This window comes from Pelobates fuscus, chromosome 10, assembly GCF_036172605.1.
Source record: "Pelobates fuscus isolate aPelFus1 chromosome 10, aPelFus1.pri, whole genome shotgun sequence".
NCBI lineage: Eukaryota > Metazoa > Chordata > Amphibia > Anura > Pelobatidae > Pelobates > Pelobates fuscus.
Window position 1 is genome coordinate 149,965,076 of NC_086326.1, and position 26,638 is coordinate 149,991,713.

Genomic DNA, 26,638 nt, shown 5'->3' on the forward strand with positions numbered 1-26,638 from the left:
CCTTGGCTGATATCAAATTTGAAGATCTCAGCCAAAGCATTGGGAGGTTTAAGTGCACATGTGATAAAATGCCGCTCTGCACCACCTGATAAAGAAGCATTGAATCAATGCATCTCCATGGTGAACGTTTAGCGTCTCCATGGAGAGCGTGGAGCTGCTGAATGTCAATGATTGTAGAGCACTGACACAGAAAGCACCTCTTGTGGCCATCTGAGTGACAGCCACTGGATGTGTTCCTAGGCAATAATGCAAATACTGCCTTTACTCTAAAAAGGCAGCGTTTACATTAAAATGCCAGCGGGGACCGGCTATAGACAATGAAAGAGCTACATTAAGCTGTAGTTGTTTTGGCCACTATAGTGTCTCTATAACTACTAGTTAATTAAACCTATTAGTATGCTAAAGATACTGCTGTAGGTGATAAAATAAGTAGGGATCGACCGATATTGATTTTTTTAGAACCGATACCGATACTCTGTGAACTTTCAGGCCGATAGCCGATAACTTGCCGATATTCTGTACATTTACCATTTTGAAAAAATAAACAATTTCTAACGGTAAATGCACAAAATATACATGCCACATGTAGTGGATGAAGTGTATTTAGACAGGGGAGCTGTGTGTGTTGTGGATGCAGTGTGTATTTGTGTAGTGTGTATAGTGAATGCAGTGTGTTTGTGTAGTGTGTATAGTGAATGCAGAGTGTTTGTGTAGTGTGTATAGTGAATGCAGTGTTTGTATAGTGTGTAGTGTGTATAATGAATGCAGAGTGTGTGTTTGTGTAGTGTGTATAGTGAATGCAGAGTGTGTGTTTGTGTAGTGTGTATAGTGAATGCAGAGTGTGTTTGTGTAGTGTGGGTAAAGTGAATGCAGTGTGTGTGTCTGTGTAGTGTGTGTATATAATGCAGTGTGTGTGTCTGTGTAGCGTGTGTATATAATGCAGTGTGTGTTTGTGTAGCGTGTGTATATAATGCAGTGTGTGTTTGTGTAGCGTGTGTATATAATGCAGTGTGTGTGTGTAGTGTGTGTATATAATGCATTGTGTTTGTGTAGTGTGTGTATATAATGCAGTGTGTTTGTGAAGTGTGTGTATATAATGCAGTGTGTTTGTGAAGTGTGTGTATATAATGCAGTGTGTTTGTGTAGTGTGTGTATATAATGCAGTGTGCTTGTGTAGTGTGTGTATATAATGCAGTGTGTTTGTGTAGTGTGTGTATGTAGTGTGTGTGTTTGTGTAGTGTGTGTATGTAATGCAGTGTGTGTGTGTGTGTGTTTGTGTAGTGTGTATGTATGTAATGCAGTTTGTGTAGTGTGTAGGTGTAGTGTGTATGTATGTAATGCAGTTTGTGTAGTGTGTAGGTGTAGTGTGTATGTATGTAATGCAGTTTGTGTAGTGTGTATGTGTAGGTGTAGTGTGTATGTATGTAATGCAGTTTGTGTAGTGTGTAGTGTGTAGGTGTAGTGTGTATGTATGTAATGCAGTTTGTGTAGTGTGTATGTATGTAATGCAGTTTGTGTAGTGTGTAGGTGTAGTGTGTATGTATGTAATGCAGTTTGTGTAGTGTGAAGGTGTAGTGTGTATGTATGTAATGCAGTTTGTGTAGTGTGTAGGTGTAGTGTGTATGTTTGTAATGCAGTTTGTGTAGTGTGTATGTGTAGTGTGTAGTGTGTATGTTTGTAATGCAGTGTGTGTGTGTGTTTGTGTAGTGATGTAATTTGTGTAAAATGGGGGGGATTTTTTTATGTTAATTATTTTTATTTTAATATTTAAATGGTGTTTTTTTTGTTTCTTTTAGTCCCCCCTCCCTGCTTCTTACCAGGGAGGGGGGGATATAGTATTTCCCTGGTGGTCCGGTGGCTTGTTAAGTACTGTGGGGGTCCGGCAGCAAGCGCTGGCTTACCTTGCCAGCAGCTCCTTCAGCTCCCCAGTGTAAATCTCGCGGCCCTTAGTGCCGCGTGGAGCGTTGCCATGGTAATCCGTGGCAACGCTCTGCGGCCGCGGGTCTCGCGAGATTTAGACATGGAGCTGCAGGAGCTGCTGGCAAGGTAAGCCAGCGCTTGCTGCTGGACCCCCCAGGACCGCCAGGCTTGTAATGAGCCTGGCGGTCCTAGGAGGTATTATCGGCAATATCGGTAGCTATATTGGCCGATACCGATATTGCCGAAAATACCGAACATCAGCCGATAATATCGGTAAAACCGATAATCGGTCGATCCCTAAAAATAAGGAAGAAACACAAAAGTGCTAAAGGCAGTTGCTGTACAAACCTCAGTTCCCAAGATTTTTTAATTTTACAATCAGCATATACCAACAAAGACAACATTTACAACTGATATACCTTAGAGAATAAGAATCAATTCTAAATATATTGTTAACTGTAAATAAGGTACCTTTAAAAAAAAGGATAGGAGGTATTATTTATAGTTTAAACATGAAAAAGCTTTGCTTTAGTGAAATGATGGGTAGTAAACAAAATCTGAATCACAGTTTTAGTATGTTTCACAGTCACAATACAGATCTTCTCATGTTATTCCATTGCTGCTTCATAAAACCTTGGAGTTGACTATACCATTCCCAATATTCAGAACACAATGCTTCTCTTTAATGAGAGTTCTCTGATGGCTAACAAAATGTGCATGCTGGCTAACATATTCCCCACATTAAGAACATGAAAAAGGTTTTTCCCCTGTGTGAGTTCTGTGATGTCTAACAAGATGTGAGTGAATGCTAAACCTTTTCCCACATTCAGAACAAGGGAAAGGCTTTTCACCTGTATGGGTTCTTTTATGCACAAGAAGGTGTGAGCGCTGGCTATAGCATTTCCCACATTCAGAACACAGAAAAGGCATCTCTCCTGTGTGAGTTCTCTGATGATTCACAAGATGCGATTTACTGACACACCTTTTCCCACATTCAGAACACGAGAAAGGCTTTTCCCCTGTGTGAGTTCTATTATGCATAATAAGGTTTGAGTGCCGGTTGAAGCATTTTCCGCATTCAGAACACGAGAAAGGCTTTTCTCCTGTGTGAGTTCTCTGATGAGTCACAAGATATGATTTACTGACAAACCTTTTCCCACATTCAGAACATGAGAAAGGCTTCTCTCCTGTGTGAGTTAGATTATGCATAATAAGGTTTGAGTGCCGGCTAAAGCATTTCCCACATTCAGAACACGAGAATGGCTTCTCTCCTGTGTGAGTTTTCTGATGTTTCACAAGTTCTGATTTACTGACAAAACATTTCTCACACACAGAACACAAGTATGGTCTCTCTCCTGTGTGAGTTCTTTGATGTATAGTAAGACTTGAGTTTTGGCTGTAGCATTTCCCACAGTCAGGGCATGAGAATGCTTTCTCTCCTGTGTGAGTTCTCAAATGTATCACAAGCTCAGCTTTACTGGGAAAAGATTTACCACATTCAGAACACGAGAAAGGGTTTTCCCCTGTGTGAGTTCTGTGATGTCTAACAAGATGTGAGTGAATGCTAAACCTTTTCGAACATTCAGAACAAGAGAAAGGCTTTTCCTCTGTGTGAGTTCCACTATGCCTAACAAGGTGTGAGCGCCGGCTAAAGCATTTCCCACATTCAGAACATGAGAAAGGCTTCTCTCCTGTGTGAGTTCTCTGATGTTTCACAAGATCTGATTTACTGACAGAACATTTCCCACATTCAGAACATGAGAAAGGCTTCTCTCCTGTGTGAGTTCTCTGATGTGTCACAAGTTCTGATTTACGGACAAAACATTTCTCACACATAGAACATAAGTACGGTCTCTCTCCTGAGTGAGTTCTTCGATGTATAGTAAGACTTGAGTTGTGGCTGTAGCATTTCCCACAGTCAGGACATGAGAATTTTTTCTTTCCTGTGTGAATTCTCGGTTTTGCAAGATAGGAGTTACATGGAAAATAAGAGAATGGCATTTCTCCTGTGTGGACAACAAATTCTGAACAACGAAAACATTTCCACGATTCAGAACATGGGAAATGTTTTGGGTTTCTGTTTACTATCTCACTTGAAGATGTACATGATTCTGAGCGATTGTTTGACTTTTGAGGAATGAATTCCTTGGTCCTTTTATTACAATATTTATTCAGAGTATTGCTTAGTGCACTTTTGTTCTTGTCCTGTCCTTCAGGATAACTTCTGCTTTCGGAACCACCTGCAAGAAATGTAATGTACTTGGAGTTAAAGAAAAAAGGTCACTAGAAATTATTCTTTTTTTACCAAAATATTTTGACTATAAAGCATCACGTGATTGCAAAGGACCATAACTACTTAAGGACCACATGACGGTCTATGCAGTGTATGGTTTTAACGCACAGTGACAGCATAGACCATCATGCAGTAAAAGTACCAGCAGGGGTTAAATTAAATCCCTGCTGGTACCATGGGACCCCAGGTATCTTTTGATATCTGGGTGTCCTTTCTATCAACTCAAGCCAGAATAAGTGGTCCCAGACTGATCTATGCTTGGTTTCCAGAGCTCAACCAATTGCATTGGTCCTCAAGTGAAAAACAAACAAATTAGGCTTGGCCCCTAAGGGGTTAAATAAGAATTTTACGCCTTTTTTGTTCTTTTTTTAATATTAAATTATATTTCATATATAAATATTTGATGTGAAATGAAAGCCATGTTACTCCTGATCAAAATGCTATATAATAAGCGTGGGCTAATATGAAAGAGATGAATTATGGTTACGGACATATGGCGCAGATTCTGGGTTTGTTTACATTTTGTTTTATTTTCAGAATGTTGTCAGGGTATTTATATCGGCAGACATTTTGAGCTATGATAGAAATTAAAAGTGTATATTCTGAGTCACTCTGAACAGACCAGACTCCATTTTGTTATTTTCAAGTTAACAAAAGACACAAGATTTCAATCCCTTCTGTAAAACTGACCGCTTTGCCAGAGCTAAGGAATGTATAGTATAAACAAACCAAGTGATAAGAGACTGTCTAATTGCTAATGGAATAGAATAAATTCTAAACCCAGACATTTGTGACAGAGAAGATTAAATAATTTAATTTTACTTTCTATATCTAACAAGATCCCATTGTATTGAAGAGGTCATATTTAGTATTACGAACTGTCATATTAGAAATTATAGCAGAATTTGGAGACACATAGTCTGAAGAACGCCCAAAGAAACCCTTGATCTTTTCTGGATAGGTATGTTTAGTGGGGCGAGACTGCCCTCTATAGACCAAATACTAAGTTGCTATTTAAAAGGTAACCAAACACCCAGTGTTTCTATTGGTTCATAAACTAGTGACGAACAGAGACATTTTCCCTTTAAAAGTTAAGACAAAGGGAAGAGAGAGGGGTAATCAAGGTAATCAAGCAGATCAAGAGAGGAATGCAGATGCAGCAAAGATCGAGAGAGGCAGATGAATGCAGGGGAATGCAGAGAAAGTCGGAAGCAGGCTAAGAAAGAAAAGCTAAGTCAGGAGACAGAGAAAGAGACCCATGAAACATTCCTTGACACTTAGCTACCTGAGAACATCTGGTGAGAATATCTATTTAACTGGTAAATATACTGGCTTCATTTAATTAATTTAAATTAATTAAAATTTTCTAATAGCACGATATATGACTGGATAAATCACGATCAGATTTCGATATTTAGAAATCTTAGTTAACTAAGAAGTATATATTTATAACCATTCCATGCTGCAGATGGAATTAGGATAAGTGTGTATTTCTGTGACATATCACATGTTAACATATCGTGACATATATCCAGCTGTATTGATTTGCTATAAAATAAGATTAAATATCTGTTTAGGCAAATTAAAAAAATTCAGCTTGTAGAATTTGGTAGATTTCTTCTCATTGGATGGATCCAGGAAATGACTAATGACTGGTTTAAATGTTATTTTTATTTAAAATTACATAAGAATATATCTTAAATACCTAGAAGAGGTCTAGCCAGCATTGAAAGGGTTATTCTAACTGTCAGCTAAAGTTTTTACGACTTCACGCTGCACTCAGAGGAATTCCGTTCTCTGTGTGAAACTTTCACTTTGTCTCTGTGAAGCCTATCGTAAATCTTCTTGACAATTAAGACTGTATTAGCCGTTAGGAAATGTTTTTATATTACCATATTGTATTGCATACTCATGTTATACTGAATTTCCATTGATTATTATCACGCATGTTACTTATTATTATTATTTGAATATAAAAATAAATTGTATCTATTTTTATAACAAATTGTGATTTTCTTTATATGGAATACATTTCACTTATATGATAACGATCTTTGGGATCTGAGAATTGAAAATAGTGGGCAATTCTCAACTGTTTACTATTATTATCCCATAAATATCCCCACAATGTGTACAATTGACTCCGTCATTAAGGGGTTATATATGAATAATTGCACTTTACACCTTGAATTTGAAATTGTGAATACACACTTTTACTTTAATCTGCTTTAAAAATATAATTTATTCCATAAAGCCTCACCTACCTTAATTCAAATGTCGGGAATGAGAACCAGCGTATACAGAAACACATTTCCCTGCAAGTCATTCATTCCACCTTTTTAAATGTCTGCAAATATCCTGAGAATGACAATTACCCCCCACCTTCCACACAGTAAAGGAAGCTTCATAGATCATACCATTCCTACAGTCAGGAATGGAGGGAGATGTGAATAGGGTCCCTGAACATTACATTAGCATTGCAGAGATTGTTAGAAAACATTTTAAAATGCCTTTATTTTAGAAACAATGTAACTGTACTTGCTGTATATGGGAGCTATGCTAGTGCGAGCCTTGTTTTCACATGATATCACTATTTTAATACACTGTACTGCTAGTAATGCCATCGGGCTTACATATACATACAATCAGGGTATTTGGCCATTTTTTGTCCTAGCTACTGTATGGGAGAAAAAAAACGTGCATTTTTATTTTTACAAATATTTCAGACACTGAAATATCGCAAAAAAGGGATACTGTATATACTGTCTACTCTAGAGCATTTTACTAGAGGATGAACGAATAAATGGAGAGAGAAAAAAAACACCATAAATTTTCATATTTGGACAGCAAACTATAGACACCATTGATATTTAACATATTTATATACTAGATATGTATTACATGTATCAAATATATGCTATGCTAAGATTCTTTAACCCAAACGTCTTGATTTAATTATTTTGGATACACTTTTCAAATGATCCCAATCTGTTAGAAAAACCTCTCAAATTATTTATCCACAGATTCAAAGTTTCTCTAACAGATTTCGATCATTTTAAAAGCATAATCAAAATAATTCAATCATGGCCAAATTGCTTGTAGTGAAGGTGATAAAACGGTACTGTCTTAAAGAACTTACCTTTTCTCCTATTGTTTCCTCTTCTCTCATCTTATCTACTTTGTCTTATGCATATTTCCTACACTTGACCTTATTTGACTAAATGAGGAGCTTCAGTCAGCACCATGTCCTGTGGGTCAAAGAAATGTTCCCACAATACTCACCCTCTTCCCTGTTCTCGCAATGCCTCCTTTCACTATTCCTGTAGACAAATTAATGGAATTCTGATCCGATCCATGCCACTTATGGTCCCCACCCACAGCTTCAATAAACTAAACGAACGAACAAAGGCCAAATTGAAATTCGATTTTCGTTCATTCTTTTTCATTTCTATTTGTTAATTTGTCATTCTGACGAATGAACAAATAGCCTAAATTCCCGTCCGAATTTCAGACAAAAGCGAATGCCCAACACTACGCCTAGTATACCTAAGTCTCGGCTAGTGCTTGGGTCAATCTGCTACAAATACTAAAACATACTTTGGGATCTAAAACGACTGAGGGAAAGGAAATCCTTGGCAGCGACACTCGGATGGGCCACCACATTACGTTTGGAGGATTTAGGATTTAGGACTAGGGGATACTGGTCTACAATAAGGATTGTAATTCCTACAGTCACTTAAGAGTTGATAGAAGATCAAGGTACCAAGTTACGCGCAAAATTCTGATGCCTTTATGATGTCACAGAGTAGCAGGAAGAAGGGAAAATTAAATAACTAAACAACAAATCCAAAGCACAAAGTCAACTCGCCCTTGCGCCTGGGATTTGTAAACCATTAGTAAAGGCGGCCACTCAAGGGAGCATTAAAGCTGGGCACCTTGGGGAACACTGAAACTAGCCGTTGTATGTAGCATGGAGGCGGCTGGCTGAAGCAGCAATGATCTTCCTGCAGTTCCTCTCTTCTCTCTTGCATGCGGTTTAGTGACGCCGGGAGCTAGAATCTGATGTCATCACTGGCATCACTCCAGAGAGCGCGCAGGGGAGCAATAGCAGGAAGATTAGAAAGCAGCAACACTGGACCCCAGGTCTCTCCTACAGGTAGAGAGGCTGGGTGGACTTAAATTAAAACAAACAGGTCAAATTGTGAGTGTGTGAAAAATGTGTGTCTGTCAGAATGTGTGTGTCTGTGTATATGTGTGTCTTTTTAGGTATGTGCCCCCCTCCAATCGCATGAGAAAGGTGGTGTTTTTACTTACCCCAGTTTTGCCATAGTGGAGATCCTCAATCTTTATGAACTCCGTTAAGCCAATGCTTTCCCACTGCACTGTACCAATCAGCATTTCCTCATAAAGATACATTGAAAAAGCAGTGTTTACATTAAAAAGCCTGCAGCAACAGGCTATAGACACCAGAACAACTAAATTAAGCTGTAGTGGTTTTGGGTGACTTTACTGTCCCTTTAAGAATTGCATTTTTCTCATTGAAAATTAAAATTTGTTAGTTTAAAAAGAAACGGTCTCCTAGTTTTTTTTCTGGATCTCACATTTCAAACAAAGCAATACCAGATAGTCGAGAACTAAACAATATTGTCAAATCACAGCAGCTGCAATGAACAGTCTCTTCCTTTAACCTGGGAACAAAGCACAACAGAGTCTGTCTGGGGCATAATGAGTAACTAAACACTGCAAACTCTCACCACATTGAGCTGTATGGAGAGTTTCACAATAATTCAGTTCCTCTACAGAGATCAGGAAGGTAGAGAAGCCTGGAAAAAAGAAAAGCCAAGATCTCTGACCCAGAAAGGAGCCTAATACCACCTACATGTTTATTACTAACCTGGGCCAGTATTCAAAAGACTATCCTGCAGGTGGCTCCTGACATACGGCTCTTCCCCTCGCTCAATCGCTGATATAATCAAAGGCGTCATGTGAATCCTTCCTGTATTTAACGGGACACATTATTAACAATTAGAATTTAAAGATCTTCCAAGCGATACACATTTATTATGATTACGATGAGTTAGGAACATATGTGAAGAAATGTCAATTTGTCCCAGATATGAATATGTTCTTATGAGAAAGATTTCCTCTAAATAGGGTGACGTTTTCTTACCCAGAGAGCTGAGGGTCTGGTAATTCTCCATCATCACATCCCGGTAAAGCTCCTTCTCTTCATAATTTAAATAGTCCCACTCCTCCTCGGAGAAGTAAACGGCCACTTCCTCAAACTCACACTGATCCTAAATGAGAAATGTCATTGTTACAGATCATCAACCTACAACAGGATTAATTGGCCAGACATTAACTATAACTACTACAAATTATAGCCTTTAATTGTTTTTAATTTTCTAACAGATTGAGATCATTTGCAATGTTAATCCAAAAAAATACATTGAGCTTAATATTCTCATCAAGATGCTTCTCTTTCTCTCCCTACCATATCCTTGAGTTATACTTCCCCATCACAAAGACAGGAAGTTAGGATAAAACAATAGAAGTGTATTTTGTGAATATATCCCTTACCGGTCTGTTTAGCTGGTAGTCCATCTCTGAGACTTGATCCAGATCTCTCAATCCCTTCCACCTTCTTCTAGGTTATTTTTTCCAGGGGTCACTGGATGACTTGCTTTCTGCAAACAATGGACTCCAATGCCAGCAGAGATTGGCGACCTTGTTGGGTCCCAGTGTGAGGGACATAAATCAAAGGAATTAACCTACTGGATATAAATAGGAGCGGTCAGGTATTCTCCATCATGAAATGAGTTTAAATGTTTGTTTTTTGAGTTGTTTTTTTTCCATTTTGAAAGCTGCTCTGTTTAATTTGCAAAGACCCCCAACAGTAACATCACCTACTGGGGGTTCTGTAACCATCGGGGGCAAGGTAAGGTAGGTTTTTACATACCTGAACCTGTCCCTCGCAGACACCTCAATCCTCTTCCATCCAGTCTTCTTCAGCTCCTGGTGCTTCAACTGCCGACTTCAACACTGAGCTATTGCGCATGCTCAAGAGTACAGCACTGAGGTCTATGGAGGATCCTGCGAGTCAATACGATTCTTCATATTAATAGCCTTTTACCCCCTACAGCCATCACTGGCTGCGGGAAATTACAAGCTTGACAAAGAATGTCACCTGTTGTCAAGCTGAGAAAAATGCTGACACAAAGAAGTCCCCACTCAGTATGTCTCAGTATATCTATTGGAGTCAACTTTCTTCCTGTATCAGATGCACAATACTAAGTCCACGTCTCTGTGCACCCCAACTTTGGGCCAAACGTTCGGGGGGGGAGCAGCCTATCAGTGATACACAGACACAGTTTTTCGAATCGGATTAACACAGTTTATTTAAAGTCAGGTAAACATATTTATTGCAAAAGTTACGTAACAAGATTACATCGGAACATAGAACAGCTGCACGGGTTACATGCTTAGCTCAACCACCATTTCTTGTAACGAGGTTAAAAGGCCATCTCCTGCGGGTCTGTAATAAGTTCACTTTAACAGGACATTTAACAATTGCCACGGGAGCCTGCTGTAGGTAAATTGCCGACCGCTTGGTGGCCGCCGTTCGTGCAAACGAAAACGTGGCGGTGGCCATATTTGTTCATTCGAACGAGATCAGCGGTATGTGTGGCCCCGTTCGTGCAATCGAATGGGACTTAGTCATTTTTCTGTGCAAAATAGACCGACCGCACAGCCCAAATCTATGGAACTGTTTTGGGCAGGAAAATGTGCTTGCGGTCGGTCAAAAAGGGACCTCCAGCTAACTTTATCTACTGGAAGGAATTGGCTGCATTTTGGATATATTTGTAATTAAAGTGTGCCGAGTGCGAATATGTAATGTAGATTTTATGAAGATTGAATGTATATTTTTAAACTTACAGTGTATGTGTAAAAAGTATGTTACCTCTCAGGCTAAGGGGAGGAGATGTGTGGGATGTAACCAGTGTGTGATTGGGTAATTCATAATTGACTCTTGCATAAAAGCAGAGTGTGTGTCGTTAAACCTCAGTTCTTATTCACCCTCAATCTAGAGTCCTGTCTCTTATTGGGGGAATTGCTATATCACTACAAGGGATTGCTATGCTCTGCATACTCCCTTGGATAATTGCTTCTAAGCTCTTTTAAGAGCTTCTTCCTGTCTTGCTCTCGGAAGGAGTCTACGGAAGTTATGGTGTCGGCTGGAGTCCTCAGGAAGCGGGTGTCAGGTGATCCTTACACATCCCATTTCTCACTCTATGTTACCCCCTCTCTCTCCATGTCACTCTCTCTCCATGTTACACACTCTCTCTCTCTCTCTCCATGTTACCCTCTCTCTCTCTCTCTCCATGTTTCTCTCTCTCTCTCTCCATGTTACTCTCTCTCTCTCCATGTTACTCTCTCTCTCTCTCCATGTTACTCTCTCTCTCTCTCTCTCCATGTTACTTACTCTCTCTCTCTCTCTCTCTCCATGTTATATATATGATGTATTGATTTGGTTATTGGTTTAATCAGCTGATTAGTGACAGCATTCCATTACTGATACTGTATCCTCCCTGCTGCTCACTGATTAATGATCTCCCTCTCCATGTTTCTCTCTCTCTCTCCATGTTTTTCTCTCTCTCTCTCTCTCCATGTTACTCTCTCTCTCTCTCTCTCCATGTTATATATATGATGTATTGATTTGGTTATTGATTTAATCAGCTGATTGGTGACAGCATTCCATTACTGATACTGTATCCTCCCTGCTGCTCACTGATTAATGATCTCTCTCTCTCCATGTTACTCTCTCTCTCTCCATGTTACTCTCTCTCTCTCTCCATGTTACTCTCTCTCTCTCCCTCTCCATGTTTTTCTCTCTCTCTCTCCATGTTACGCTCTCTCCATGTTACACACTCTCTCTCTCTCCATGTTACTCTCTCTCTCTCTCTCCATGTTACTCTCTCTCTCTCTCTCCATGTTACTCTCTCTCCATGTTTCTCTCTCTCTCTCTCCATGTTACTCTCTCTCTCTATGTTACTCTCTCTCTCTCTCTCCATGTTACTCTCTCTCTCTCTCCATGTTACTCTCTCTCTCTCTCCATGTTACTCTCTCTCTCTCTCCATGTTATATATATGATGTATTGATTTGGTTATTGGTTTAATCAGCTGATTAGTGTCAGCATTCCATTACTGATACTGTATCCTCCCTGCTGCTCACTGATTAATGATCTCTCTCTCTCCATGTTACTCTCTCTCTCTCTCTCCATGTTACTCTCTCTCTCTCTCCATGTTACACACTCTCTCTCTCTCTCCATGTTACTCTCTCTCTCTCTCCATGTTATATATATGATGTATTGATTTGGTTATTGGTTTAATCAGCTGATTAGTGACAGCATTCCATTACTGATACTGTATCCTCCCTGCTGCTCACTGATTAATGATCTCTCTCTCTCCATGTTACTCTCTCTCTCTCTCTCCATGTTACACACTCTCTCCATGTTACTCTCTCTCTCTCTCCATGTTATATATATGATGTATTGATTTGGTTATTGGTTTAATCAGCTGATTAGTGACAGCATTCCATTACTGATACTGTATCCTCCCTGCTGCTCACTGATTAATGATATCTCTCTCTCGCTCTCTCCATGTTACACACTCTCTTTCTCTCTCTCCATGTTACTCTCTCTCTCTCTCCATGTTACTCTCTCTCTCTCTATCTCCATGTTACTCTCTCTCTCTCTCCATGTTACTCTCTCTCTCTCTCTCCATGTTACTCTCTCTCTCCCTCCATGTTACTCTCTCTCTCTCTCTCCATGTTACACTCTCTCTCTCTCTCCATGTTATATATATGATGTATTGATTTGGTTATTGGTTTAATCAGCTGATTAGTGACAGCATTCCATTACTGATACTGTATCCTCCCTGCTGCTCACTGATTAATGATCTCCCTCTCCATGTTTCTCTCTCTCTCTCCATGTTACTCTCTCTCTCTCTCTCTCCATGTTATATATATGATGTATTGATTTGGTTATTGATTTAATCAGCTGATTGGTGACAGCATTCCATTACTGATACTGTATCCTCCCTGCTGCTCACTGATTAATGATCTCTCTCTCTCCATGTTACTCTCTCTCTCTCCATGTTTTTCTCTCTCTCTCTCTCCATGTTACGCTCTCTCCATGTTACACACTCTCTCTCTCTCCATGTTACTCACTCTCTCTCTCCATGTTACTCACTCTCTCTCTCCATGTTACTCACTCTCTCTCTCCATGTTACTCACTCTCTCTCTCCATGTTACTCACTCTCTCTCTCTCCATGTTACTCACTCTCTCCATGTTACTCACTCTCTCCATGTTACTCACTCTCTCTCTCTCTCCATGTTACTCACTCTCTCTCTCTCTCCATGTTATATATATGATGTATTGATTTGGTTATTGGTTTAATCAGCTGATTAGTGACAGCATTACATTACTGATACTGTGTCCTCCCTGCTGCTCACTGATTAATGATCTCTCTCTCTCTCTCCATGTTACTCACTCTCTCTCTCTCTCTCCATGTTACTCACTCTCTCCATGTTACTCACTCTCTCTCTCCATGTTACTCACTCTCTCTCTCCCCCCATGTTATATATATGATGTATTAATTTGGTTATTGGTTTAATCAGCTGATTAGTGACAGCATTCCATTACTGATACTGTATCCTCCCTGCTGCTCACTGATTAATGATCTCTCTCTCCATGTTACTCTCTCTCTCTCTCCATGTTACTCTCTCTCTCTCTCCATGTTACTCTCTCTCTCTCTCCATGTTACTCTCTCTCTCTCTCTCCATGTTACTCTCTCTCTCTCTCTCTCTCTCTCTCTCCATGTTATATATATGATGTATTGATTTGGTTATTGATTTAATCAGCTGATTGGTGACAGCATTCCATTACTGATACTGTATCCTCCCTGCTGCTCACTGATTAATGATCTCTCTCCATGTTACTCTCTCTCTCTCCATGTTACTCTCTCTCTCTCTCTCTCCATGTTTTTCTTTCTCTCTCTCCATGTTACGCTCTCTCCATGTTACACACACTCTCTCTCGCCATGTTACTCTCTCTCTCCATGTTACTCTCTCTCTCTCCAGGTTACTCTCTCTCTCTCCATGTTACTCTCTCTCTCTCCATGTTACTCACTCTCTCTCCATGTTACTCACTCTCTCTCTCTCTCCATGTTACTCTCTCTCTCTCCATGTTACTCTCTCTCTCTCCATGTTACTCTCTCTCTCTCCATGTTACTCACTCTCTCTCACTCTCTCCATGTTACTCACTCTCTCTCTCTCTCTCCATGTTACTCACTCTCTCTCTCTCTCTCCATGTTACTCTCTCTCTCCCCCCATGTTATATATATGATGTATTGATTTGGTTATTGGTTTAATCAGCTGATTAGTGACAGCATTACATTACTGATACTGTGTCCACCCTGCTGCTCACTGATTAATGATCTCTCTCTCTCTCCATGTTACTCACTCTCTCTCTCTCTCCATGTTACTCACTCTCTCCATGTTACTCACTCTCTCTCTCTCTCTCTCTCTCTCCATGTTACTCACTCTCTCTCTCTCCATGTTACTCTCTCTCTCTCTCTCTCTCCATGTTACTCTCTCTCTCCCTCCATGTTACTCTCTCTCTCCCTCCATGTTATATATATGATGTATTGATTTGGTTATTGGTTTAATCAGCTGATTAGTGACAGCATTCCATTACTGATACTGTATCCTCCCTGCTGCTCACTGATTAATGATCTCTCTCTCCATGTTACTCTCTCTCTCTCCATGTTACTCTCTCTCTCTCTCTCCATGTTACTCTCTCTCTCTCTCCATGTTACTCTCTCTCTCTCTCTCTCTCTCTCTCTCCATGTTACACTGTCTCTCTCACTCTCTCTCCATGTTACTCTCTCTCTCTCCATGTTACTCTCTCTCTCTCTCTCCATGTTTCTCTCTCTCTCTCTCTCCATGTTTCTCTCTCTCTCTCTCTCCATGTTTTTCTCTCTCTCTCTCTCCATGTTACTCTCTCTCTCTCTCTCCATGTTACTCTCTCTCTCTCTCTCCATGTTACTCTCTCTCTCTCTCTCCATGTTACTCTCTCTCTCTCTCCATGTTACTCTCTCTCTCTCTCTCCATGTTACTCTCTCTCTCTCTCCATGTTACTCTCTCTCTCTCTCTCTCCATGTTATATATATGATGTATTGATTTGGTTATTGGTTTAATCAGCTGATTAGTGACAGCATTCCATTACTGATACTGTATCCTCCCTGCTGCTCACTGATTAATGATCTGTCTCTCTCTCCATGTTACTCTCTCTCTCTCTCCATGTTACTCTCTCTCTCCATGTTACACTCTCTCTCTCTCCATGTTACACTCTCTCTCTCTCCATGTTACACTCTCTCTCTCTCCATGTTACACTCTCTCTCTCTCCATGTTACTCTCTCTCCATGTTACCCTCTCTCTCTCTCTCTCCATGTTACTCTCTCCATGTTACTCTCTCTCTCTCTCTCCATGTTACTCTCTCTCTCTCCATGTTACTCTCTCTCTCTCTCTCTCCATGTTACTCTCTCTCTCTCTCTCTCTCTCTCCATGTTACTCTCTCTCTCTCTCTCTCTCCATGTTACTCTCTCTCTCTCTCCATGTTACTCTCTCTCTCTCCATGTTACTCTCTCTCTCTCCATGTTACTCTCTCTCTCTCCATGTTACTCTCTCTCTCTCCATGTTATATATATGATGTATTGATTTGGTTATTGGTTTAATCAGCTGATTAGTGACAGCATTCCATTACTGATACTGAATCCTCCCTGCTGCTCACTGATTAATGATCTCTCTCTCCATGTTACTCGCTCTCTCTCCATGTTACTCTCTCTCTCTCCATGTTACTCTCTCTCTCTCTCTCCATGTTACTCTCTCTCTCTCTCCATGTTACTCTCTCTCTCTCTCCATGTTACTCACTCTCTCTCTCTCCATGTTACACTCTCTCTCTCCATGTTACACTCTCTCTCTCTCTCTCTCTCCATGTTACTCTCTCTCAATCTCCCTGTTACTCTCTCTCTCTCTCCATGTTACTCTCTCTCTCTCTCTCCATGTTACTCTCTCTCTCTCCATGTTACTCTCTCTCTCTCTCCATGTTACTCTCTCTCTCTCCATGTTATATATATGATGTATTGATTTGGTTATTGGTTTAATCAGCTGATTAGTGACAGCATTCCATTACTGATACTGTATCCTCCCTGCTTCTCACTGATTAATGATTGGCAGCATTACCAGGTCACATGATGCTCCCGGGGGCGGGGTCACTGACCTGTAACCAGTAATAACCCCAATAAACACAATGATCCCCGAAACCCCGAGCCTCACCCTCCGCTCCCAGCGGCTCAGCACGATCTGCACGGCGCACACATATGACGTCAGTGAGGGCAATGAAACCGCCTGGGGAGGAGCTCTGACACAGCGGAAATGACGTCAGGGACCTCACCGCCGCCATGATGGATGTGGGCAAAGCTCCTATTAATCCTTATTAGTAGTATGGGCAATAGGCGGCCATTAGCGCTAAGATAGCAATATGGAGAGTGTTAATAATGTGATAAGGAGGACATAATAGGATATAGAGAGATATTGTTTATTATAATGAGCCTGGAGTGACACACCCAGCGCCATGATGGATGTGGGCAAAGCTCCTATTAATCCTTATTATTAGTATGGGCAATAGGCGGCCATTAGCTCTAAGATAGCAATATGGAGAGTGTTAATAATGTGATAAGGAGGAGATAATAGGATATAGAGAGATATTGTTTATTATAATGAGCCTGGAGTGACACACCCAGCGCCATGATGGATGTGGGCAAAGCTCCTATTAATCCTTATTAGTAGTATGGGCAATAGGCGGCCATTAGCGCTAAGATAGCAATATGGAGAGTGTTAATAATGTGATAAGGAGGAGATAATAGGAAATAGAGAGATATTGTTTATTATAATGAGCCTGGAGTGACACACCCGGCGCCATGATGGATGTGGGCAAAGCTCCTATTAATCCTTATTAGTAGTATGGGCAATAGGCAGCCATTAGCACTAAGATAGCAATATGGAGAGTGTTAATAATGTGATAAGGAGGAGATAATAGGAAATAGAGAGATATTGTTTATTATAATGAGCCTGGTGTGACACACCCAGCGCCATGATGGATGTGGGCAAATCTCCTATTAATCCTTATTAGTAGTATGGGCAATAGGCAGCCATTAGCGCTAAGATAGCAATATGGAGAGTGTTAATAATGTGATAAGGAGGAGATAATAGGAAATAGAGAGATATTGTTTATTATAATGAGCCTGGAGTGACACACCCGGCGCCATGATGGATGTGGGCAAAGCTCCTATTAATCCTTATTAGTAGTATGGGCAATAGGCAGCCATTAGCGCTAAGATAGCAATATGGAGAGTGTTAATAATGTGATAAGGAGGAGATAATAGGAAATAGAGAGATATTGTTTATTATAATGAGCCTGGAGTGACACACCCGGCGCCATGATGGACGTGGGCAAAGCTCCTATTAATCCTTATTAGTAGTATGGGCAATAGGCGGCCATTAGCACTAAGATAGCAATATGGAGAGTGTTAATAATGTGATAAGGAGAGATAATAGGAAATAGAGAGATATTGTTTATTATAATGAGCCTGGAGTGACACACCCAGCGCCATGATGGATGTGGGCAAAGCTCCTATTAATCCTTATTAGTAGTATGGGCATTAGGCGGCCAATAACGCTAAGATAGCAATATGGAGAGTGTTAATAATGTGATAAGGAGGAGATAATAGGAAATAGAGAGATATTGTTTATTATACTGAGCCTGGAGTGACACACCCGGCGCCATGATGGATGAGGGCAAAGCTCCTATTAATCCTTATTAGTAGTATGGGCAATAGGCAGCCATTAGCGCTAAGATAGCAATATGGAGAGTGTTAATAATGTGATAAGGAGGAGATAATAGGAAATAGAGAGATATTGTTTATTATAATGAGCCTGGAGTGACACACCCAGCGCCATGATGGATGTGGGCAAAGCTCCTATTAATCCTTATTAGTAGTATGGGCAATAGGCAGCCATTAGCGCTAAGATAGCAATATGGAGAGTGTTAATAATGTGATAAGGAGGAGATAATAGGATATAGAGAGATATTGTTTATTATAATGAGCCTGGAGTGACACACCCGGCGCCATGATGGATGTGGGCAAAGCTCCTATTAATCCTTATTAGTAGTATGGGCAATAGGCGGCCATTAGCGCTAAGATAGCAATATGGAGAGTGTTAATAATGTGATAAGGAGGAGATAATAGGATATAGAGAGATATTGTTTATTATAATGAGCCTGGAGTGACACACCCGGCGCCATGATGGATGTGGGCAAAGCTCCTATTAATCCTTATTAGTAGTATGGGCAATAGGCGGCCATTAGCGCTAAGATAGCAATATGGAGAGTGTTAATAATGTGATAAGGAGGAGATAATAGGAAATAGAGAGATATTGTTTATTATAATGAGCCTGGAGTGACACACCCAGCGCCATGATGGATGTGGGCAAAGCTCCTATTAATCCTTATTAGTAGTATGGGCAATAGGCAGCCATTAGTGCTAAGATAGCAATATGGAGAGTGTTAATAATGTTATAAGGAGGAGATAATAGGAAATAGAGAGATATTGTTTATTATAATGAGCCTGGAGTGACACACCCAGCGCCATGATGGATGTGGGAAAAGCTCCTATTAATCCTTATTAGTAGTATGGGCAATAGGCGGCCATTAGCTCTAAGATAGCAATATGGGGAGTGTTAATAATGTGATAAGGAGGAGATAATAGGAAATAGAGAGATATTGTTTATTATAATGAGCCTGGAGTGACACACCCAGCGCCATGATGGATGTGGGCAAAGCTCCTATTAATCCTTATTAGTAGTATGGGCAATAGGCAGCCATTAGCGCTAAGATAGCAATATGGAGAGTGTTAGTAATGTGATAAGGAGGAGATAATGGGAAATAGAGAGATATTGTTTATTATAATGAGCCTGGAGTGTCACACCCAGCGCCATGATGGATGTGGGCAAAGCTCCTATTAATTCTTATTAGTAGTATGGGCAATAGGCAGCCATTAGCGCTAAGATAGCAATATGGAGAGTGTAAATAATGTGATAAGGAGGAGATAATAGGAAATAGAGAGATATTGTTTATTATAATGAGCCTGGAGTGACACACCCGGCGCCATGATGGATGTGGGCAAAGCTCCTATTAATCCTTATTAGTAGTATGGGCAATAGGCGGCCATTAGCGCTAAGATAGCAATATGGAGATTGTTAATAATGTGATAAGGAGGAGATAATAGGAAATAGAGAGATATTCTTTATTATAATGAGCCTGGAGTGATACACCCAGCGCCATGATGGATGAGGGCAAAGCTCCTATTAATCCTTATTAGTAGTATGGGCAATAGGCGGCCATTAGCGCTAAGATAGCAATATGGAGAGTGTTAATAATGTGATAAGGAGGAGATAATAGGAAATAGAGAGATATTGTTTATTATAATGAGCCTGGAGTGACGCACCCAGCGCCATGATGGATGTGGGCAAAGCTCCTATTAATCCTTATTAGTAGTATGGGCAATAGGCAGCCATTAGCGCTAAGATAGCAATATGGAGAGTGTTAATAATGTGATAAGGAGGAGATAATAGGAAATAGAGAGATATTGTTTATTATAATGAGCCTGGAGTGACACACCCAGCGCCATGATGGATGTGGACAAAGCTCCTATTAATCCTTATTAGTAGTATGGGCAATAGGCGGCCATTAGCGCTAAGATAGCAATATGGAGAGTGTTAATAATGTGATATGGAGGAGATAATAGGAAATAGAGAGATATTGTTTATTATAATGAGCCTGGAGTGACACACCCAGCGCCATGATGGATGTGGGAAAAGCTCCTATTAATCCTTATTAGTAGTATGGGCAATAGGCAGCCATTAGCGCTAAGATAGCAATATGGAGAGTGTTAATAATGTGATAAGGAGGAGATAATAGGAAATAGAGAGATATTGTTTATTATAATGAGCCTGGAGTGACACACCCAGCGCCATGATGGATGTGGACAAAGCTCCTATTAATCCTTATTAGTAGTATGGGCAATAGGCGGCCATTTGCGCTAAGATAGCAATATGGAGAGTGTTAATAATGTGATATGGAGGAGATAATAGGAAATAGAGAGATATTGTTTATTATAATGAGCCTGGAGTGACACACCCAGCGCCATGATGGATGTGGACAAAGCTCCTATTAATCCTTATTAGTAGTATGGGCAATAGGCGGCCATTAGCGCTAAGATAGCAATATGGAGAGTGTTAATAATGTGATATGGAGGAGATAATAGGAAATAGAGAGATATTGTTTATTATAATGAGCCTGGAGTGACACACCCAGCGCCATGATGGATGTGGGAAAAGCTCCTATTAATCCTTATTAGTAGTATGGGCAATAGGCAGCCATTAGCGCTAAGATAGAAATATGGAGAGTGTTAATAATGTGATAAGGAGGAGATAATAGGAAATAGAGAGATATTGTTTATTATAATGAGCCTGGAGTGACACACCCGGCGCCATGATGGATGTAGGCAAAGCTCCTATTAATCCTTATTAGTAGTATGGGCAATAGGCAGCCATTAGCTCTAAGATAGCAATATGGAGAGTGTTAATAATGTGATAAGGAGGAGATAATAGGAAATAGAGAGATATTGTTTATTATAATAAGCCTGGAGTGACACACCCAGCGCCATGATGGATGTGGGCAAAGCTCCTATTAATGCTTATTAGTAGTATGGGCAATAGGCGGCCATTAGCGCTAAGATAGCAATATGGAGAGTGTTAATAATGTGATAAGGAGGAGATAATAGGAAATAGAGAGATATTGTTTATTATAATGAGCCTGGAGTGACACACCCGGCGCCATGATGGATGTGGGCAAAGCTCCTATTAATCCTTATTAGTAGTATGAGCAATAGGCGGCCATTAGCACTAAGATAGCAATATGGAGAGTGTTAATAATGTGATAAGGAGGAGATAATAGGAAATAGAGAGATATTGTTCATTATAATGAGCCTGGAGTGACACACCCGGCGCCATGATGGATGTGGGCAAAGCTCCTATTAATCCTTATTAGTAGTATGGGCAATAGGCAGCCATTAGCGCTAAGATAGCAATATGGAGAGTGTTAATAATGTGATAAGGAGGAGATAATAAGAAATAGAGAGATATTGTTTATTATAATGAGCCTGGAGTGACACACCCATCGCCATGATGGATGTGGGCAAAGCTCCTATTAATCCTTATTAGTAGTATGGGCAATAGGCGGCCATTAGCACTAAGATAGCAATATGGAGAGTGTTAATAATGTGATAAGGAGGAGATAATAGGAAATAGAGAGATATTGTTTATTATAATGAGCCTGGAGTGACACACCCGGCGCCATGATGGATGTGGGCAAAGCTCCTATTAATCCTTATTAGTAGTATGGGCAATAGGCAGCCATTAGCGCTAAGATAGCAATATGGAGAGTGTTAATAATGTGATAAGGAGGAGATAATAGGAAATAGAGAGATATTGTTTATTATAATGAGCCTGGAGTGACACACCCAGCGCCATGATGGATGTGGGCAAAGCTCCTATTAATCCTTATTAGTAGTATGGGCAATAGGCGGCCATTAGCTCTAAGATAGCAATATGGAGAGTGTTAATAATGTGATAAGGAGGAGATAATGGGAAATAGAGAGATATTGTTTATTATACTGAGCCTGGTGTGACACACCCGGCGCCATGATGGATGTGGGCAAAGCTCCTATTAATCCTTATTAGTAATATGGGCAATAGGCGGCGGGTGGGGGCCATAATGGGGCGGCGGGTGGGGGCCATAATGATAATGAGGGGGGGGCAGCTACTGTCCTACCCCCCACCTCATACAAATAAAAATCCATTATACCCATCGAACTTAAAATAAAATAAAAAACCAGAGCACAAAAAAAAAAATCCATCTTCACCCATGGAGGGCTCCGCGCAGACTGCCCCGCCCTGCAATTAGGCTAAGAACACTCTGATTGGTGGGTTTAACCCAATCAGAGTTCTCTTTGTCATTTTACACAGCGTGGGAAAATTCCAAAGAACTTTCCCACGCTGTGTAAAATGACAAAGAGCACCGTGATTGGATGGCTTGAAACTTAACAGTATTATGACATTCACAGCTAAAATATCAGACGGAAATACAAATGAAAAAAAAATCTTATTTTCTCAATTTTTTAAAAATGTTATTCATAATAAATTATGTTCCATATATGAATAGTTAATGATAAATTAAAGCCCTGTTTCTTAATGTGACAGCAGTGAATTACGGTTGAACAGACATATAGCGCAAATTCCAGTTTTTGTTTACGTTTTCTTTGATCAGAACATGCACTATTGACTCCGTCCTGAAGGGGTTAAGGGGTTAATATTTATTATTCTTACACTATCACAGTTCATTTCACTATTTATTTGCTTTTGTATACAATTATTATATATTTCAGTAACTAATTAAGATATTTTCAGATTTTAGACCTGATTTCTAGTCCTACCAATATAGGTGATATAATTAGTGATGGAAACTGATTGAGATTTGGTCTCCTTGTTGATTTCTGTCCCTGGGGACTGTAACGGCTACCCTGGTAGTGAGAGGGTATCAGCCGTTGGAGACGTCCTTTTTCCCGGCAAGTTGCTGTATAGTAATGAAGTTGCTTGTTCCCATCCACAAAATCCAAGAGGAGAGTCAGGTTCAGCTGTTAAAAAGCAAAGTAATTCTGCAGTAAATCCCCTTCCAAGAACGAGACGAGGCTACGTTTTGAAGGGTCAAGAAGAGCTAAATTTTAATGACAAGGATTCTCCTTTTATGCGATTCTGCCCATGAAAGGGAGACACCTACATAATTAGGACAGTAACCAATTACAAACATGGTACATCCCACACATTTCCTCCCCTCAGATAAACAGTTAACAACATAATTATCACACACCCATTTTTACCCGAGTTTTGGATGTACCCCAAATACTTGGGGTACATCCATGAATCCAGTATCCCCAGATAGCCCTAATCTGGGGGAACAACATATTTAAAAATCATCCCATTCGGTTAAGGGGTTCGGAAGTTATGGGACTTTAAAGTTTTGACCGACCGCACAGGCACACTAGCCGAAAATAGTTCCATAAGTTTTGGCCTTGCGGTTGGTCCTCATTCGTGCGGTGAAAAGGCACGAAAATCTTGCCATCCGTGCATTTCCTGATGATCGCTACAATCCCTGTATGTGGTATAGTCTATCTACCGAACGGCAGCACGGTCGGTGGTTCCAGCACGAATTTACGGTCTTATGGAGATCTCAGCGGTGTTCGCCTACTCGAGTGTCCGATTTTGGTTCCAGACACTCGACGGCAAATCACTGCTGTTCGTGAACTAAGATGGCCGCGAACACGTGTAAAAGTCCCGAAATGGCAGCCACCTAGGAACTGAAACAAAGAGTTCGTGCGTTTCATACGGATGGTAAGTGCCGATCTGGGAGGTAAAATACCACATAATTAAAAAGCAGGGTCGTGCGGTGTTCAGTAGTTTGGGTTCGTTTTTCTGCATATTGAGTTTCTGCCGTACGGGTTGTATAAATAGACGAATCCTGTTCAAAAGTCCCGAACTGTGATACAAGTAATCCACATGAACCAGGTAAGCACATTCCACTGTGGTTATAGTCTCTGTTATTGGACATGTACCTGGTTAGTGGTTAAAAGGGCCGGTTTAGCAATACGTATTCCCAGGAAGAGGTAAGGTTCCGTTACAGGGACTATCTCTCAAATTTCTTTTTTGTCCTATGGCTAAATTGGGTTAGGCCCTTATTATCCACCCAGTCCATATTTTGCTACAAGTTTAGATTTCGGTCTGACATTTGTAGCTTTCTTTTTCTATTGGGTAGTGTTGTACTCATGAGACATCGCTGAACACAAATACGAGTTTTAGATCAGTAAAACGTATAATAATGATATAATCAGTGAGAATTATTTTGAGCAAAATACAAATATAAACCCTAACTTTAGTAAATGGCTGTAACAGTACCCCGGGTATAGAAGGGGTTAACGCTGCCAGAGCTGTTCCCTTTCTCGAATGCAAAGTCAGCTACCGAACACTCCTAAGCGCCGAACAGGAAACACACGAATAATCCCCCCAAGTATGAGACGAGGCTTTGTATTGAGGGTCAAGCAGGATCTGTTTAATGTGGGCTACATGCCATCCTTTTATACAGGTCTTCCATAGAAACATAGAAACATAGAATGTGACGGCAGATAAGAACCATTCGGCCCATCAAGTCTGCCCAATTTTCTAAATACTTTCATTAGTCCCTGGCCTTATCTTATAGTTAGGATAGCCTTATGCCTATCCCACGCATGCTTAAAGGGACACTCCAGGCACCCAGACCACTTCTGCCCATTGGAGTGGTCTGGGTGCCAACTCCCACTACCCTTAACCCTGCAAGTGTAATTATTGCAGTTTTTTTTAAACTGCAATAATTACCTTGCAGGGTTAAGTCCTCCCCTAGTGGCTGTCTATTAGACAGCCACTAGAGGGAACTTCCTGCTCTATAGCACAGGTTTTCTGTGCTAGAGCGTCGCTGGACGTCCTCACGCTGTGTGAGGACCTCCAGCGTCGCTCTATTCCCCATAGGGAAGCATTGAAATTCATTTTCAATGCTTTCCTATGGGGTGCGCTAATGGGCCGCGCATGCGCATTAGGTCTCCTCGGCCGGCGGGCGAGATCAGTCTCGCCCACCGGCCGATGTAAGCAGAAGGAGGAGCGGCGGGGGAGGAGCAGGCAGCGACGTGGGACATGTCGCTGCCTCAGGTAAGTCACTGAAGGGGTTTTCACCCCTTCAGCAACTGGGGTTTGGGGGGTGGGAGGGAGAGGGACCCTCCAGTGCCAGGAAAACAGATCGTTTTCCTGGCACTGGAGTTTCCCTTTAAACTCCTTTACTGTGTTAACCTCTACCACTTCAGCTGGAAGGCTATTCCATTCATCCACTACCCTCTCAGTAAAGTAATACTTCCTGATATTATTTTTAAACCTTTACCCCTCTAATTTAAGACTATGTCCTCTTGTTGTGGTCGTTTTTCTTCTTTTAAATATGGTCTCCTCCTCCTGAACTCTCTGTAAAGTATCAATATCCTTCTGAAGATACGGTCTCCAGTACTGCGTACAATACTCCAAGTCAGTGGTGTATCCTGGTTTTGTGCTGCCCTAGGCCACCCCCACCCAACCTTTCCCCCCGCCCTGCATTCTAAATACACACACACACATTCACTGACAGATACGCATACACTAGCTAACAGAAACACACACTCGCTAACAGAAACACACACACACTCACACTCACTAACAGACACACTCACACTCAGTAACAGACAAACACACTCACTAACAGACACACACTCACTAGCAGACACAAACTAGCAGACACACACTCACTAACATACACACACACACTCACAGGCAAACACCAGGGCCGCCACCAGAAATTTTGGGGCCCCTAACTCAGCTCAGGGTCTGGGCCCCCTGGGGCCCACCTCCAAATACCGCCCACTGGTTCCACACACAGACACAAACGCACACACTGATACAAAAGGACACAGATACATACTAACAGACACACACGCATACAGGCATACATACTGACACACACATACTGAGACATACACACAGGCATACATAGTGACAGACAGACACATACTAACATACATACAGACACACATGCAAGAGGACATAAAGACACATACATACATACAGACACCGACATACATACATACATACATTCATATATACAGACACTGACATCCATACACACATACATTCATAATGGCATACAGACATACACAGACATACATTCATAATGGCATACAGACATACATACATACACACAGACCTACGTTCATAATGATATGCAGACATACATTCATACAGACATACATATATACATATATAATGACATGTATGCATTCAGACATACACAAACATACATAGACAGACATACATACGTAGACATACATGCATGCAGTCAGACAGACATAGACATACACACAGACATGCATGCAAACATACATACATAGACATACATGCATACAGACATATACATACAGACAGACATACACACAGACATACATACATAGACATATGGACAGACATACATGCATGCAGACAGACATACACAGACAGACATACATAGACAGACATACATACACATACATGCATGCATACAGACAGACATACACGCATACAGACAGACAGACATAGACATACAGA

The 26,638-nt window shown here is 40.8% G+C and overlaps 1 protein-coding gene and 1 pseudogene across 1 annotated transcript; both read right to left on the reverse strand.

Annotated features, from left to right (window-relative positions):
- The window catches only part of LOC134575287 (zinc finger protein 850-like), a 203,237-nt pseudogene that overhangs the window by 145,596 nt on the left and 31,003 nt on the right, over nucleotides 1–26,638 (reverse strand).
- LOC134575283 (zinc finger protein 82 homolog) lies at nucleotides 9,047–16,658 on the reverse strand. The gene is made up of 4 exons (XM_063434547.1): nucleotides 16,610–16,658; nucleotides 9,794–9,987; nucleotides 9,384–9,510; nucleotides 9,047–9,209 (listed from the first exon to the last, which is right to left on the reverse strand). Exons 2-4 carry the CDS (start codon nucleotides 9,815–9,817, stop codon nucleotides 9,103–9,105), a joined length of 258 nt encoding a protein of 85 aa, XP_063290617.1. The 5' UTR covers nucleotides 9,818–9,987; nucleotides 16,610–16,658; the 3' UTR covers nucleotides 9,047–9,102.